Below are 18,454 nucleotides of genomic sequence, written 5' to 3' on the forward strand. Positions count from 1 at the left end.
TTTTGCACACCTCAGTGATGACTTAGTAAAAAGTGAGCTACTTAAACAACTTCCAATAAAGCAGAGAATTTGCAACAAATGCAGGAAAATTGTGTATGACCACTTGTCTAAAAAAAACACACAGTTGAGAACAACCAAGCTATGCAAGGTGGCAGTTTGTGATATGTGACCTAAAAGTAAACAAATGACTCAATTGAGCATCAATGGAGCACTTGCTAGTTAGACTCTAAAATGATAGGAAAAACAAAACAATGGACAGAAATTACAGATTCCTTTACATGACGGTAAATAAAAGATTTAAGCAGTTGGTGGGGAAAAAAACACCCAAGACACGACATCCCAGGTGGAAAATATTTTTCAATTTCAGTTTTATTAAGTGACAGTATTATTCAGGCTCATGAAGAGCCATCATTCTTCTTCTTCTTCTTCTTCTTCTTCTTAATATTAATATTAATAATAATAATAAGCAGTTATGTTATGTTAGCTTAAAATTTCCAAGGGAAGCACCACCTAGGCTACTTTTTTGCTTACATTTGACTTATGCTAGGTCAATATAATGGTGCTACTAGCATCTTGTAGCAGTAGAGTCACAATTAGATAGTCTGTAGCTCATTGGTAAAGAAGACTGGGAAGGAATCTTCATTTACTTACTTAGAAAGACAGCTGTGTGCAAGCTGCAACCATCAATAAATAAAATGTTATTTAGTATTTTTTTTTGTGGTATTAGAAGTAAAAGACAGTGTAAGACAATTTTAGCTTCATCCTTGTAGCTCCAGCCTTGGCAGTGTTAAAAACTCCCAGGAGCCAGCATAGAACAATGAGGTAAGCTTTGAAAAACCCAAGGTTGAAGCTGAAGTTACCTCGGTCTTTCCAAGCCTTGCAAGCCTCTGGTCTTAACCCTGTAATGCTGAGATTTCTCATCTTAATCTTTCATACCAAACTTCACGAGCCTGTTGACAGCTCCTCCAAATGACTTAATAATGCTTAAATCTGTCTTAATCAAAACAATTCCCATGCTTCCCTCTGAGTATCTTAGCTAAATAGTCCCAGAGCCAGAATCAACAACTTATCATTTGCCCTCCATAAATCAATCTGTCAGTATGTATGTGTTTGGGTGTGAGTTGGAAAATGCTATATTTGAAAACTGTTACACATTTGATTTTTCTGTAGTCCCAGCAGTGTGAGAATTAATCTTACTCTCATTAAAATCTGTGAAATTTTATGTTTCCTGTCAATATTTGGCATTTGCTTATCGTGGCTTTTTATGATGTCACCAGTTATGATGTCACTTGTACCACATGCTTATATGCGTTTCATGTCATGTTTAGAAAATATGCTCATCGTTCTTCTGTGTTAGGATATTTGAATCTATTGCTGACCTTACAATAACATTTCTGACTTCACCAGTAACGGATTAACTTATTTCTTTGCCATGAAGTGGTAATGTATTACAATTTTTTTTTCAAAACACGTTAATATTGCAAACAATAGACTGTTTAATAGACTAAAAGAAGACTTTTATGAGCCCTTAGAACAGCACAGCCAAATCATAACACACTGCAGTGAATTCACACAATGAAGAGACTAGAATAACCCATTGTGGCTATAATGTGTTTTCCACAGTAGCTGCTAAACCCGTCATGCCATTTTTGCCTTCCTCTCAGGATGCTGGCCACCTGACTGGATCATGTTTATTCAGATTAATATTGGTTGACTGTAAAGATTGACAGAAGCACAAGAAAACATCTGGTGTAACAGCAGTATCTGTCTGTTCTCTTTGGCTTTTGTTAAGCTTTGCTTGGACAATGTACTGGGAACCTAGACCCTTAGTCTTTTCCTACATAGATTTATAGACTTGTTCTGCATGTCTTAGTGTACAAACACAATCTAAAGGTTAGTATATTATACACTAAGCTGATCTGATGTTTTTCTAAGAAAAGAGTTATGTCCCAAAGCACCAACTCTGTCTCTCTTTGTGATTCATGTTTCTTCCTAATGCCTGATTCCCTCTTAATGACATGTGCGGCTGTGATTCTTGAAGCTCATGGGTTACAAATAAGAAGTCTCTATTCCCAGAACCCAGTTGATGCACACAACAATAAATGTTTTCCCAGATTTTATCAGATGTTGACTGTAGCAAACATATTAAACAAATTATATATGTTATCCCAAATCAAGGTTATTAGATTAATTGCAAAATAGCTAAAGAAGGGCCACTTAAATATTAAAATCATATGGGACTAAATAAATCCGGTCCTGGGTTCATATAGCTCAGTTCCTGCCCTTTCAATGTCCTTTCTGCCATGACAGTCTTCCTAATGAGGCTGGATGTGAAAGCTAACTTATTCATGATTGGTTTAGCAAAGTGCAGCTTTATATTATATGGTTTTCATGGGTTTATAAATCCTCACTTCATTCCATGTAAATGTCCCCTAATATTTACAATGAAACTGATAAATATGACATATTTAATGCTTTCCAGGAAGAATATTGTGTCCCACTGTCTGGGTTTTCCTGGTGTGTACAGTTTTTTTTTTATCCTTACTCGTCTACTTCTACTAATTTTTTCACCCAGTTTACTTAAAAAGATATATCATTTGAAGCTGTTGATCTGTCATATGTTGGATTGATCTATTAAACTATGTTGATGCTGCATCAACATAGCTGGTATTTTCTTCATGTGAATAATTGGTACGGTGGGCCTGAGAGGTCAAACACACATTTTTCTATTTGCTTTTCTTCAGTTCCAGTCTCTCTGAACTCTTAGAGCCACTGGGCCATTACAAATTTTGGGGATCTACAGATGGCACTAAAGCACCAATGTAAAGCAAACCAACTTTTGCATTCTTTTACGAGCAAAGTCATGCTACAGTTGTAATTATGATAAAAACCTATAACAGATTAATAACTTGGCTTCCACTTTTCTGTACACAACCAAATCAAAAGAGCACAGCTGAATTTTAATAATACTCATGAACCCACATCAGTCAGCTTGTGCTAACTAGGGACGCTGCTTAATTGCAAGCACGACAGACCTAATGTCCAAAGCTTGATATTTTTTTTATGTATAATGTGTTTTGTGGGTTTTGCCAGTGTGACTGCACTACAGTTCTGTGGGAACTCAATCTGATATAACCTTGTCTATTCTACTTCTACTTGCAATTTTATAGTCTAATATTTGTGTGAAATATTCATACTTAAATTCATTTTCAGGGGGTTATGTTGATGTTTATGTGTAGTAACGTGTATATTTCTATACTTCAGTGATGTTGTGGCTTTAGATTCTTTTATCCGTTGCAATTTTCAGTGACTCGACTTCTAACCCCAGTGAGTGAATTTGCCAGCACCAGTCTGAAGCCAAATCAAGTCGAATCTAATACTCGTAACAGCTGACGAAGACCAGTGGATTTTGTCAGATGAATACCAGATTCCTTTTCATAAAATTTCAAGATCCTGCTGACAAACCTGCATGATTTACTTTATTCAGGGCCATAAACTGCGAATGAAACATTCCCTCACAGTTTACTACGTGTTACTGATTGGGCCATACAAGTAGGCTGACATGATGGCTGACCTTGCACTTTATTAATCTTCCTCTTTCTTTGTTTAAACCTCTCTCTGTTTCTGTTTATGTGAATCTCTCATGGAGATATCTGTTGCTATTACTCTGACTCTGACTGCTCTTCACTTTTCTTGTGCTTAACAAACGTTTTCATTATTATCTTTCCTGTTTTCTGTGTTGTTAGATTCATATTTTTCGAAGGGTACAATTTTTCCAGTCCTCATTCACTGCAGTGTAACAAATACATTAATCAAATAATTTTTATATATTTAATTTTAGGAAAAAATCCAGCAGGAAACATTATTAGCAATGCAACACATGCAAGTTTATGATTTGACTGGGTGCCATAAGCTGAGGATATCCTGTTCCAAGTGAATTAAAACAATTAACGAAAGAAAGAGCAAACAGTAGCTGAATGTTAGCATTTATTGAGAAAATTGGAGAATTGGAAATACCTTGGTAGTAGTGCCTAAGTAGATTTCTGCAAATGTTGGTACCAGAGGTGTGGACTCGAGTCACATGACTTTAGACTTGACTTGAAAAAATGTTGTAAGACTTGTGACTTGACTTGGACTTTTACACCAATGACTTGGGACTTGAATTGGACTTGAACCGGTTTACTTGAAAAGACTTGATATTTTACCCCAAATATAAAATTTAACATGCATATTATATAGAGATTGAAAATGTGACGTCATTCACGGGTAGAACCGCAAAGGATTCTGGGAACTCGTGGCAAGAGGTACTAGCGCACGCAGGCTTTCAATTAAAATCAGTCACACAGCGATAAAAAGAAACACAAAAATGTCAAGAAGCCGTTGTATTATTAACTGCAATAGCCGGTCGCATGACAGCCACGGGAAGCCGACGGGTAAAGAGATCGGTTGTTATCGGATTACGTCGTTGAAGAGAAATTGTTCGAGCCATGTTTCCGAAGTGACAAAGACGCGACTGGATTGCAGCCATTCAAAGATCAAATATAACGTCCCAGAACACTCCAGCTCACAGGTTAGTCTGCTCCAAGCATTTACACAAAGGTCAGTGTTTTTTAGTAGTTAATGCGTCACTTTCATAACATAATTGGTGATATAGGTTACAAGCAAGTCTGGCGCTGAACAGAAATTGTCTATGCTCCTTTATTTATTGTGTTTATTGTGCATAAATAGTGAATTGTCCTGACACAATATTGCGTTTCGCCTCTGTTATTATGGTACATTGACAAAAACATATACTTTTATTCACAGGATAAAACAGGTTTTTTGTATCACTAATTGCCCAGTACGATTACAGCATACAGTATTATTGTCACTGCTACATTTCTGTGATGCTACCAGAAATTATTTCCACTACTAATTAATTACCATTGAGCTCAAAGGTCCTATTAATAAACGGTTAAGGAATGTGTATTTATGACAACAATTTGTGAGACTGGTAAACTTATGATACGTACGATGGTCTTTACTTTCTACACGGTGCATTTCAAGGTCCTGCACCCATCCGTCGGTAAACTGTACCTGGGCTTGTTGCAGTGACCTGAAGTTACTAAACTTCATGAGTGTATGCACTCACTCCAAGAACCGTATAATTATAAATATGCATATAAATATGCTAAGATGAGATAGCTGACTTCATCTAACTAGCAAATGTTTTCAAGGCTACGTTGGTGATGCAGTTTTTTTTTTTAAATGATATTTTTAAAAAAAATATCATTTATTTATGTATGATATTTTTGTCATGCGATTTTAAAGCCGGTCCTACAACCGCATCCAAGAATAACATGCAGCTTATCTCAGAACTGTCGGTGAAAATTATTCTTGGAGCTAGGTTTAATTGAGCTGCATTTTAAAGAGGTGCAATTTCACAATTTGTGTATATTTTCTAAGTTCACTGTTTTGTCATGTGTTGAGAAAAACACAGATTAAAAAATTACATGGTCTAATATTTACATTTAGCATATAACTGCAACATGCTTTTTTTTTTTTTTTTTTTTTTTTTTAAAGACTCGAAAGGACTGAAATTCAAAGTTTCAGACTTGTGACTTGACTCGGACTTTTACACCAGTGACTTGAGACTCGACTCTGACTTGCCTGACATTACTTGAGACTTGACTTGAGACTTGAGGATAAAGACTTGAGACTTACTTGAGACTTGCAAAACAATGACTTGGTCCCACCTCTGGTTGGTACAGTGGCATTTAATAGAAAATAACTGGCTGTAAAATAATAGAAAAACTGGGATTTTAAGCTGTGCTGCTAAGTAATAGCAGTGAGTCGAGTGAATATTAAGCATTGACTCTTTTTGTTTTCATGCAGAAGTCTGATATAAACAGGCAGTGTAAAGGAAAAGATCTTGTTGATGTGGTAATACAACTCATCAAACTCTTGTTGCCCTTATACTTTTGTTGGAGGATATGCCAAACTTGCTGCTAAGTGGACTTTATGCACAAAAATATATTAAAAAAACCAAACATACTGTCTCAACATATGGTAATAAATATTGATTATAAATAAGTGGACATCAATAAAATAAATAATTTTTAAAAACCCTTCAGTAAAACAATATATAGAGTGAAGGGTAATTTCTTGTCATGACATTACTAAAAGATAACATAAGTTCCAGTACTGAAACAGCAAAATTGAAGGAAAATAGGTCAGTACTGAAGGCTTCCATATGGAAGCAGCTTTGTGTATGTTCGAGTTACAGAGTATTTGTGTCTCAAGCTCTCAGAGAGTGCGATGCGAACCATCTGCCTGTCATCTTTGTCACTACTTGTGCTGAAAGCAGGCATTGTTCAAAGCACTCAAAATGTTCAGTGTGTGCTCAAAGCAGACAATGTTGCGGCACTCCAGTAAGCTCTTATTGCTATGTGTTGAAACCAGATTTTTTTAAGCACTTAAATCAGACAGCATATGTGTTGAAACCTGACATCGCTGGAAGCATAAGAGCAAGTTCGTAGGAGATGGCTTTTAGACACGGCATGTGTGTTTCTCATTGTTTTGGAACAGTGATGACACAAGTACTGACCCCTTTACTTTTGCATGAATATTTAGTAAGGCAGCTGGATTTCACACACAGAGTGCAAAGTCTTGAGCTGCTTCTCATTTCTTTATATTTTGCTAGGAAAATAACAACAGCAGCTTATTGAATCATGTTCAAAAATAACAATGTTTAACAGAGAAAACCCAACAGTCAGATGAGCCCTACAAATAAGCACTTTAGCGACAGTGGGAAGGAAAAGCTCCCTTTTAAAAGGAAGAAACCTCTGGCAGAACCAGGCTCAAGGAGGGGCTGCTAACTGCTGTGACTGGTTGGGGGTGAGGAGAAGAAGACAGGACAAAGGTACACTGTGGAAGGGAGCCAGAAATGAATAATAACTAATTAAATGTAAAGTGATGTATGAATACATGAGTGAAAAAAGATGAGTGAAGAAGCAAACACTCATTATGAGAGGATCCCAGCAGTGTAGGCCACCTGATCCAGCCCTAGCTATATGCTTTATCAAAAAGGAAAGTTTTAAGCCTAATCTTGAAAGTAGAGAGTGTGTCTGTGTCCTGAATTGGCAGCTGCTTCCACAGAAGGTGGCCTGGAAGCTAAAGGCTCTTCTGATTTTACTCATAGTTTTCCAGTGTTATTGAAGGACATTCAAATAACTATTGGCTGCCTTTTGTTACTTTCTCTATCAAGATGACCCCACACTGCTTCATTATTGTTCAGGTTGGGCTCTGGGGAGGCCAGTCCAATTCAGTTCAGTTGTATTTATATAGTGCCAAACCAAGACAACAGTCACCTTGATCCATCACTGACAGTGTTCCATTGTGTGTTTTCACTGATGATGGTTTCATGCAGACACATCTCTCAGGTCCTGTCAGGTCATTGCTGCATTTTCCATATTTTTTTCACACACCGTATTTCTCTGACTATAGGGCGCACTTAAAATCCTTTAATTTTCTCAAATTCTCAAATCTTTCAATCCGGCGCGCCTTACAGTCTGAATAATACGGTACTCTTTATCTCTTGTAGATGGCTGTTTTTAGACCTGTCAATTCTTTTGTTCTCCACTTGTCCACCACCACAGTTTCTTCAGTTTTTTTAAGGACAGACTGCACACCATGCCAAGAAACACATGGAAGTTTGAAGTTTTGTGCTAATAGTTGTTTTATATCTGTCTGTGTTGTCTTGACATTTTTCCATAGATTCAAATAAAGAAATTCCAACAAATTGTGTGTTTTTAAAACAGGCTGCGATTAACAAATTTCCTGAAGATATCATTTAAAAGTGGTTGTTTCCTAAGTTGTCTATTATGAGTAGACACAAGACTGGTTCATTCCTTGAGTTGGTCCCTGAATGCTTGAATGATTCATAGGTCAGTGTTAAATCTAACAAAGCTAAAGAAAAAAACCCTCTGAAAAACAGGAACAAGGTAGGGCTGAAATTGAGTGAAAAAATTAGCCAACGTCCAAAGAAAAACCTTAAGACCTTAAATAAGTCTGGAGAACTATTGCTCAAGACCAATTTTTTTTAAAAAATACAAGAAAGTCTGGCTCCTTGGAAGCAACAAGTAATGAGGGGTGACTTTTGCACAATAGTGTCTGTTGATTTGTTGAAGAAAAAACCCCACTTAAAGGCAAATTCTTTTTGCCACTTGAACTACGAGGGTTTCCACACCACCCTAAATATGTAGACATGGAGTTAAAAAGCAAATATGTTTAGAAATAATATAAAATACAGGTAAGTGTTAGAGAACTTTTACAGTTCTGTAACAGCCTCTCCCATAGCCGCTGACATCAGTGGCTCAATCTTTGGGCCAAACAGAAAAGAAAAGTCACTGGCACTGCTGTTGCCAGCTGTTTTGCAGTTTTTATGGTGGATAAGGCTTTTGTACTGGTTTCTCATAGAAAAGATTATAGAAAACACATTTCAAGTTTTCAGCATTCCCTGTCAACTGAAGTATTGTTCCGTTTGCGTTTGACATTGGTGTAATGCATGTGTGCGTCATATTTGTGTTAGATCTGAAGTGTTACAGCTGCTGTTTTCTGTCATGACCAAAGCAACAGAGCCATAAATCAAATAACCTGGCAGTCTCCAAGTACTTGACTTGTTGCATAGATAGATTATTTGGATTTCTGTGTCTGATTTTCTTGGATGCGTTTCACTTTCTTTGATATAAACATTGAGACGACTTTGAGCTTTGAAAGATTTTCTTCGTATTAATTTCGAACAAATGTTTGCCTTTGCAAAAGGATTTCTTACCAGTACGAATAATTGCTTCAGACATGTGGATTTAAGACATACACGATAAATTCATACAAGCAAAATAAATAATCTTCACAAAAATCTTTACTGTTTATGGAGTAGCTTTAAAATCAATTCAAGGCGGTTGTATGGAAACAGGTTACTTTTACTCTGAAAGAAACAGAGCCGTGTTTTGTGTCTGTATGTGGAGAGGGAATTTATGTGGGTAGGGGGGGGAGGACCTTAGCACTAATTGGGGAAAACATATAATAGCACATTTTGTGGTGAGCATTTGGGCCATAACAGTGCCAGAGTGGTTAGCTGGAATACACCCCTGGAAATGGGTCAAAACATGCAGCATAATATCTACTCGGTGGCATTTTCTTCTTTTCCTTCTCTTTTCTCCCTTCCTCGCCATCCATACCAGTTTAATCAACGTTATGTCAATCTCTCATTATGCTCTTCTTCCTGCCCTCTGTGCTAGTGAGCGGTGCTGAGTGATGTTGCGTGTGTTGAGCTAATATGACTATAAAAGGTTGGGGCCGCAGAGCCTTAACGCTAATCCGGGTGCAGAGCCTCTTTTATTAGCCCTGCTTGTGTCTGTCTGTATTTGTGTGTGCTTGTGTGTCTGTGAGAGAGCGAGAGACAAAGATAAAGGCAAAGGAAACACAGTTAACCCCATATTACACTGTCCCATCCTTGACTGTCTTTCTATACTTGAAGTGATCTATAGTCAGGGAGCAGGAGACGCATTTGTTTTTAAGAATCTTCTACAAAAGTATGCTTTTTTGTGTGTGCTGTTAGGGAAGTGGTCTGTGTGGTGTCAAAAGAAACAAATGACCTCACTCCACTTTGGACACACTTAGAGCCTCTGTGTGACCAAGAATGGACAGAACTACATCTGCAAGGCGTTGCTAACACTATTCAGTCCCATATAATTAACAACAGAACTTACAAAAAGCTAGTCGCTTAATTTAGTTGCTTAGAAATAAACATTTCATCAATATTTTTATGTAGATTGTGAATTGAATATTTTTAAGTACCTTCATGCTCAGAAGGTCGTTTTTAGAAAATGTTTTGGTCAGAAAAGATAGAAAAAATTATTTCAATATTTCACTGCTAATAAAAATATTAGATTGTTCATTTTCCACGAGTGTGTAAAAGCACATTTAAGTTAATCTGTCCCTCCTAGTAAAGTATGTACACTCTCTTACATAACAGCACATAACACATAATTTGAAATGTATCAGAAAGGAACAGGCAGCTCTGTGCACAGTCCATGAAAAATCAAGAATGTATAATTAGACGCTCAACCAAATGATCTGATTATATTTTCATGTGGCGTTAAGCTCATTTACTCGCATGCTAAATGCTTAGCTTGTTTACAAAATATGCACCTGTGTATGTTGAAGCCCATTTGAACAGCAGAACCGGTATTCAGTACCAGATCGTTGGTTTTTTGGTTTTTTTGCTTGAATCTGTTTCAAATTAACCAACTTCCTCCAGAGCGGAGTGATTAAAGACTGTTTACATATTTAAGGTTTAGCTTGAAGATGAAGGAATACACTGAAACATGGAGACAAGAAACGTGTATGTAAATTTTATGATGCGTGTAAAGTGAGAAATGTCTGGCTAATAATTACTGTTTCCTCAAAGCCCATAAAAAAGGTATGTGTCTACACCACGGAGCGTCCCATTATCTGTTTGTCACCTTTTTAACAACATTTTGCATGGGGGATAATTGCGTTATTGCTTTTTACTGACACTAAATTCACTTTACTTCATCTTTATTGCACAGTAGTGCTTAAGAAAGTGTAAAATTTAGCTTCTTTTTTGCTCAAAGAGGCAGATATCACAATATCATACCACAAACCTTTGTGTTACACTGATTCTGTTTGCTCTAAGCTGTAAATACCTTCTTGCATTATCAATTCGTGGCATGTTCCCAACTCGCATAGCTACTGTAATGTATAGAGCAGGCATTAAAAAATCAATAAGAATAAATATCTTTAAATGATAAACAGCCATGTTCATTCTTTCTTTTTCTCAGATACACTGTGGTTGAGAACCTTTGAACTCTTTTCTCTAACAAGCTGCAAGGCCATTAAGACAGCACACAATAAAGAACACACAAAAGTAATTTAATCCTGCAGGCTCCTGCTATTAAAAACACATCAGTGAGCCTAAAGTAGACCCTCCATCATGTGGTGCAGAACCTAGGTCTTTCATTATTTTTCTCTAAATACTCATGCAATAGAAGAGATCCATAAATCCTCTGATAAACACAGGCTGAATGTGGACATCCGACATCACCTTGACCCACCGGCCAGCTCAGTAATCCCGATATTTCCAGCAATTCATGCTGTTTGTGGTTTTTGTGTTTCTGCAGCTGACGGATGGCGGAAAGGCAGCGAAAGGTGGTATTGCTGTTGGAGACATGGTTCTTTCCATTGATGGCATCTCCACGGACGGCATGAACCACCTGGAGGCCCAGAACAAAATCAAGAGCTGCACTGGCAACCTCAGCCTCACTCTGCAGAAGTAAGCCATGACCTCACGCTCTGTGTGTCTGAAGTTGTTAAGCCAAACCCTAGCCACATCACCTTGAAATGATTTAATGCGTGAACCTGAGTGGGTATACATTTATCACCATGACAACACAGGATCCGTGCACTCCCTTTCAGTTAGTCCCAAACAACCCAGTTGTGCATCAGATTTAAGGTTCATGCTTCCCCTTTCAACCCCAGACATCCTGCATCCAGGCAGATTTTCACTGTTGTCGTAGGAGATAATCTTACCTCTAACACACAGCAACGCCATTAGTTCTGCCTGATCGCTTGTCCCCTGAAGGGAAGCGGGAGAGCTAAAATCACATGGAGAGCATCAACATGTGGCCCATCACCTCTTCCCCCAAGGCTTACTCCTCACTGTCTGGTGGAATCCTGTACATCGGAGCTGAATTATCTCAAGAATTTCTGTTGTAGTGTGTGTGTATCAGTGCGTCTAGATCATAGTGGATCTCATGTGGTTCAAATTGTCTGTTTTTTGGCGGCACTTGTAGGCATATGTGTGTTTTTATTTAAGCCCAGTAAGATATTCAGGGCTTTTACACTTGTACTTTTGGATTAAGGGTGAAGAGAGAAATGCTCATCTGTTTTTGTTTGTTTGTTTGCATGTTTATTTGTGTCTCTGCATCTCTCCCTCTCACTCAATTCAGATTTTACATTCTGTCCTCTCTTGGTCATTTTCCTTTTTTTCACCCCTCACTTTATGTGAGCCTCTAATTTGTGTCCAAATGACGACAGACCATAGATGTTTACTTTTGGTTGAGTGGTGGAGAGCACACACACTAATATTATAAGGCTTTCCGCTTCTCAAGGACAGAGTGTGGGCTAGTGAGTGTGCATGTGTGTCAGTGTGAGCAACAGATATTCACGATCTAGTTCTATTTTATGATGAGAGAAACAGGTCTTAGAATAACACTTGGCTAAGATGGATGGCCTGGGGCAAGTCGCAAAGTTTTGCTGACAACGATATGGAAGCCACTGAAGCTGAAACCAAAATCATTTTGCAGGAAGCGGTAGCTGTCATTCTATCCTTGCCTTAAAATTTGTTTAGAATATATCCTCCAATCTCTCAGCAAACTGATAAAACACCACGATAGGTTTCTCACTGACTGATTTCCCTGACAGTTACATACAGATTAGTCAGGATACTGTCAGACTGGTTTTGTATAACCAACGCTCATAGCAGCAAGCAATCAAGAAGTTACTGCACCCGAGGTTAAGAGATCTTCCAGCATATGACATTTTTATGGGACCACAAGTTGTTGTTGTTAGAGAGCATGTTAAAACACACCATTCAGCTATTAACTACCACACAGCTGGATGATATCGAGTATCATTCATTTTATCAGTGGTAAAAAACATGTGGCCGTATTTTATTATGAAAGCTGCGCGATTAGAGGACATCTTTGGGGACAGTTTATTTGAGATTGACAGCAATTTGTGTCCCTTCTCCAAACACCGTTTACAATGAGAAATAAAATCAGAGTGTCTGGGTTTCTCTGTGTTTGATGGCTGACATTAACTGGCACTTTGATTGACGTAGTCTGTGTTCAAAATGTTTCATCCATGGGTCAACATGTGGTCCATCTTTAATGGGTTTGCATGAATAATGGAAAGAACCAGTCTAGTCCCTTGTTTCTGTTAGCGTTTATAGGTTATCGCCCATTCGTCGTTCCTTTTCTTCCTGTTTGACCACACATTTTGATTGGCTTTGTCACTGGGTCAAAGAGCAAAAGGAATGAGAGCAGTGCGGCGATACAACAATGCATGTGGTGTCTGTATGTGTGTATTTTGAATGGGAGACTGGTTGTTATTCGTTTTCCAAATAAAGAGGTGGATGTGGAGAAGAGATGGACAGCAGATGTGTGAAGAACAAGAAAAGAAAAGCTGTAAAAGTAAAGTTGTCTCTACAAGGCTGTTAAATTGACATGAAGCTAAATATGTCCAGGCTACAATTTTTTTTTTAAGGATGGCAAATATAAAGAGCCAAATTATCCTGGCACTGACTGACCTCTTCATCCAGTAAAAAGCTGGAACAGAACTGGGATTTATTAACTGTAAATGCATGAATGCAAATACCATGGTTACCAGGGAAATCATCACACACGAACATTCATTTAGTTGTCTGTGAGAGTTTCTTTATTTCTTGGGGGGAAAACATTACAGTGAAGCAAGCATTGCCAAAATGGCAAGCAGCAGGTGCCAAAACAACATCAGTGGAAATTTCTTGCTGTTCTGTCTATCCCAGCTCAGATCAATCACTTTAAACTGATCAGAGCAAGAAAAAGTTGAGCCAGCTGGAAAAGTTCAAATGAATAACCCTGTGCATAAAGTAAAAACAAAATCTTTAGAATGAGCAACAGGTGAAAGATTAGTATTATCGGCACTTTTTGATCAGTTTTTCTTGCTAAATATTTTATAACGTAGTGACTTTGTACTTTGTAGAAAGAAACTGACTACTGCTAAGTTCTTAAGTAAGGGATTAACTACTAGTACTTTTGTCAAGTCTTGACGTACTGAAGTTTGATGTTTTATTGTAAATGTAAATTAAGTCATACTTTGTGGTTTTCATCTCTGCACAAGGAGCCGGATTATATTCAACTGCAGCTGTGCATATCTCCCTCAGTTTGAATTCAGTTACGTTGCTGTGGGTCTGCTACCTTATCACAAGGTGGGTGATCAGTTCTGCAGACTTTTAAGCATCACTTAAATCTTTAATCCAATCCTTAAGAAGGATTTTGTTTATCCTTTTATATTTTCATGACAGACTGAAAAAATAAATTTCCCTGAGTTAGTGAATGCTGACAAAAGTGAGTATAAATCTAGTGTTTGTTTGTTTAAAGCTTCAGTCTTTGCCTGATTTGTTTTTCTGGTCTAGGAATGCACTTTGTATTGTTATATGAATAATAGCTTTCAAAACACACTTTTGGTTCTCGAGCTTTGGGGCCTTGATGGCCTTTTGTTAAACAGAACCAGTGTTTTTGTTGCACTCCTGCTGAGAAAGCTTGGTAGAGACACTGAAAAGAAAGAGAAAAGGCTGAAAATGAGAAAACACAACACTTAAACAGAGATGGAGACAGATTCGTCATCACTGTTTACCTGAGATCTTTGCTTGCAACTTAAGACATAATTCACCTTGCAATAATGTCACCAGGCGAGAATGTTGAAACGTCACTACTCCTTGTTTAGATTCATATATCTCTATAAAACTATACTAGGATTTGATACGCACAGCTGTGGAAAAAAATGCAGCCAAGTTTCTGGGAGTTTGTTTTGTCTTTTCTTTTCTTTTTTTTCAATGAATCGTTTTTTCCGTTCTTATCTTCAGCGTCAAACTGAATCCCGGTTGATGAGACCAATAAAAACACCCAATATCTTGTTTGCTAAATGGGCTGTTTTATTGTGGGGAAGACATGTGGCGCACATGTGTGCATAGCACACTCACACACATACCACGCATGAATGCAAATAGACTTTCAGAGAAATGGTTGGTTAGGTTTTGGTACACTCCTTTCAATTTGCAGGGTTGCAATCTGTAAAATAGTTTCTCGATTAATCACGGAGTCTATTGGTTGTGGACGCAACACAACTTCGCCGAATCCTAACTGACATCTTTAAACTCCTTGTTGTGTTTGACCATCAGTCCAAAGCGGAAACATTTACTAATATTTCTAAACATTTAGAATTACAAATGATAGAAGCCATATGTGGTTGTGTAACGTAGCTTTTGCATTCAAAGTGACTTAAGCACTTACAATAGGTGTAGCTTATTTTTCTCTCAGCTGACTAATTTGTGGCAGCTTCATTCATGAGTCCTTCTTTAAAAGCAGGGATAGGTGCCAGAGAAAGGCATTAAAGAGGGAAGATATGTGGATAGGATAAAGTAGAGTAAGTTGAGGAAGGTTTAAAGAATGAACATTAGTGCTGAACTAGAGGTTTGAATGCAGGGTGGAAGGAAAAGGTAAGACAATGTAGTTATACTTTGTTGTTTTAGAAATGACTAAGGCAGAAGGACATTTCCTTCTTGCGTGATGGCTTTGTCCTAAAGGGGTCCCACTGGTGAAGTGTAATACGTTTCAGCACTTAAATTCACCTCTTTAGCGATATCATTATTTTCTGCAAAGGAACACCAAAGGATTAAACTCTTCATTTCAACCAATTACCCCGTGCCTCAACAAAACCACCTTTGTATTTCACTGTTATGCACTTCGACTGCCAGTGTCTGGCTAAATGGTTTATTCCCCACAGTAAAGTCCTTTCGAAGCCCATTTGACTATTTAATGGACCCACGTTCATGTGTGTGTTTGAGTGTTTTTCTCTAGTAATGGCACAGTGTCAAGGCCCCGATGAGATTGTTAGGGGGGAGAAAATGAAACACAGTTGACCTGATGTACCTACACCAACACAGGAACACGCAGCAAATGATTGCATTATTTAGATCATGCAAAGAAGACAGGATTTAAAGCAGCTTTTGTGTTGTGCTAAGTTAATTTTGTTTTCTTCTTTAATCAGCATGGAGATCTCCAACTGTTGAAAGCGCCTCAAACAGGATAATTGCAGTGTTTGACAAGCCTTTTCTTTGTTGCAGAGTTTCTAAATAGTGGTGGGGTCATGACATAACTTTTCTAAAAGCTCTTATGCATGAATGTAGGAGGCCACACAAAAAGACCTTAATAAGGGATAGATAAACAAAATCAGATATGAGATTTCGTGTATGTCTCAAGATATTGCTGCAGATGTGCTGTTGATGTTTTACTACAGTGGGACTGACCCCTTCCCCCACAATGCACAAGCATGCACATAAGTCAGAAGGGGATGTTTAGCTCACCTGAACACCCTATAATAAATTCACACTCATTCTCCATTGACAGAGAACAGCAGTGGTCTGCACACCTAATTGTCTACTCCTTCCATGCACAGAAACCCTGCAGACAGAGTCACACACACTCGAGCACACATACATGCACAGAGCTCACATAAAATAAAACTCAAGCAGCTGCCTGATTTATTTTGAGCCTGGAAGTTTGGCCTGTGCTCAGGGAAGGGGTTGTGTGAGGGAAGTTTACGTAGAGATGGGGTATACGTTTTCATTTTGTTTATGTTGTGTTCTCCGAAAAGCAGAGACACAATCCCTGCGTTGTACCAGATATGCCGATGCTTGTGCACGGCCACGTGTCTGTCCAGAAAACACAAGCAAGCACATGTGCACAGAGAACAGTGATGTGTGAAGAGAAGTTAATTGTGACTTCTAGGAGTGAAATTGATTAGTTTTAATTGCTTTAAAATGAACAGAAATACATTTCCCAACAGACCACTTATATATCTCAATGTAATCTTAAATCTAAGAAATATGAGAAACATGAGAGAGCATGAGTTACATAATTGGGGGAGTACGTGTCAGTTACCTGTTTGTGGGCAACACTGATACTTTAATATAATGATGCACTGCCTGTTTTTAGCTTACACTTGAAACCCAGTATGGATGGCATACTTACTTGGAACGAACCGCCACGTAACAAGAACAACATGTTTGAATGACTCTGTGTTTGAAACCCAAAGACAAAATCAGATTCCTTGTTTACAAAAACATTGCATGGTTTTAGAAATTCCATCCATACATTTTCTTAACCACTTAACCAGTTCAGTGTCACAGGAGTGCTGGAGCCTATCCCAGCTGTCATTGGGTGGGAGGTACAAAAAATACGGCGGTTAATGCAGCAATGCTGACATTTGGATTGCTAAGATGTTTTGGAGCCAAAAAAAGGGGGCACGGATGATGTGTTTGTGTGCCAATGTCAGGAAAATAAGGCATCATCGAAGTTTCATATTGAACAGATTAAAAACATGTGAATATATAAACTCTCAGTTTGAAGTCAGAAGACTGAAACAATTAATCCAAGTTCTAGCTTTTTAAGTCAGATGGAAATGAAATTGAAATCAAGCACATAGTGAAGACATAACAAGAAATGTGGGCGAGAGAGTGCAAATAATCCAATGGACGGTGGTTGTTGGGTGATGCTAAGCAGCTTCTGGTGATGGTAGACATGAACACCTAACAGCCTAATTCATGAACGTAGAGCTAGGTATTCTATATGTTGCACCAATTTAAACTCAAATGCAAATATAAATAAGAGGGAGAGTTTAGTAAAAATGTATAGGAAAAAATAAATTGGAGGTCTACTGAAAACAGTGAAAATATGGCACATTACCGTGTGTTAGAACTTATAAGACTTGCACCGTAGCTACAGAAATTCACAGCTCTTTACAAACCCTGTGTACTAATAGATTCTCTCTGTGCAGCTGCCATTGCCACTTATATGCCTTTGATCATTTGCCAAAGCTACGAGTGCTAAGCTAGGCTCACCTGTCTCTGTCTTTCACGGTCTGCACTATTTGCCAAAGATCAGCTAAAGCTGATGGCCGTCATCCTTGGCTTGTCGTATTCACTGTTCATATCCTAATACCAGCTTCATGCACCTGTCTCTGTACGTCTTTTTTTTTATATCCTCTTATTTTTGCCAAAAAAAATCCCCCCCAAAATATTAGGGGTCTGTGAATCTAGCCCCTAGATATTCTCAAGCCAAGAACACTGCGTTATGCTCATCTGTCTCTGCTTTTTTTTCACTCTGTCTCTTTTTTCATCTTTTTTTTTACTATTCTTTGCTATTTGCCAAAAATATCTTAGTGTAAGCCAAGAGCACTCATCCTTAGGCGAGCCAGCACTGTTGAATAATACCCAGGCAGGCAGCTGGAACAGTGTGAAAAATCATCTGGACTGACAGAAAGAGAAAAATAAGAAGCTACATATTGTATGTGCTGAGTAATTACTATAAGTGCATCTCAGGCTGCAAGACACCATGAGAACATAAACGGTACAATCGGCAGCTTTGTTCCAAATAAAATAAACTTGTAATTATAGTTACAAATGACTCTATAATAAATTGCAATTAACATGTTTTGTAACATAATACACACTTTTCCCAGACATGATTTGTTATGTTTTCCTTCAGTTCTCACATTAAGCTTTAGGTCTAGGTACTGTTTTCAGTCTAGACTAGGCAATATAAATTCATTTTCAGGCAAAATTCTCATT

At 38.0% G+C, this 18,454-nt stretch overlaps 1 protein-coding gene across 6 annotated transcripts in view; it reads left to right on the top strand.

The window, feature by feature from the left end:
• The window catches only part of LOC309719041 (PDZ and LIM domain protein 5-like), a 70,142-nt gene that overhangs the window by 11,503 nt on the left and 40,185 nt on the right, over positions 1 to 18,454 (top strand). For all 6 annotated transcript variants that reach the window (XM_082554816.1, XM_082554815.1, XM_082554817.1 and 3 more), the window contains exon 3: positions 11,184 to 11,335. In XM_082554816.1, coding sequence (XP_082410942.1) covers positions 11,184 to 11,335 — 152 coding nt within the window. The remainder of the gene's footprint in view (positions 1 to 11,183; positions 11,336 to 18,454) is intronic.

Source organism: Aulonocara stuartgranti (assembly GCF_965226115.1).
Source record: "Aulonocara stuartgranti genome assembly, chromosome: 12".
Taxonomy (NCBI): Eukaryota; Metazoa; Chordata; class Actinopteri; order Cichliformes; family Cichlidae; genus Aulonocara; species Aulonocara stuartgranti.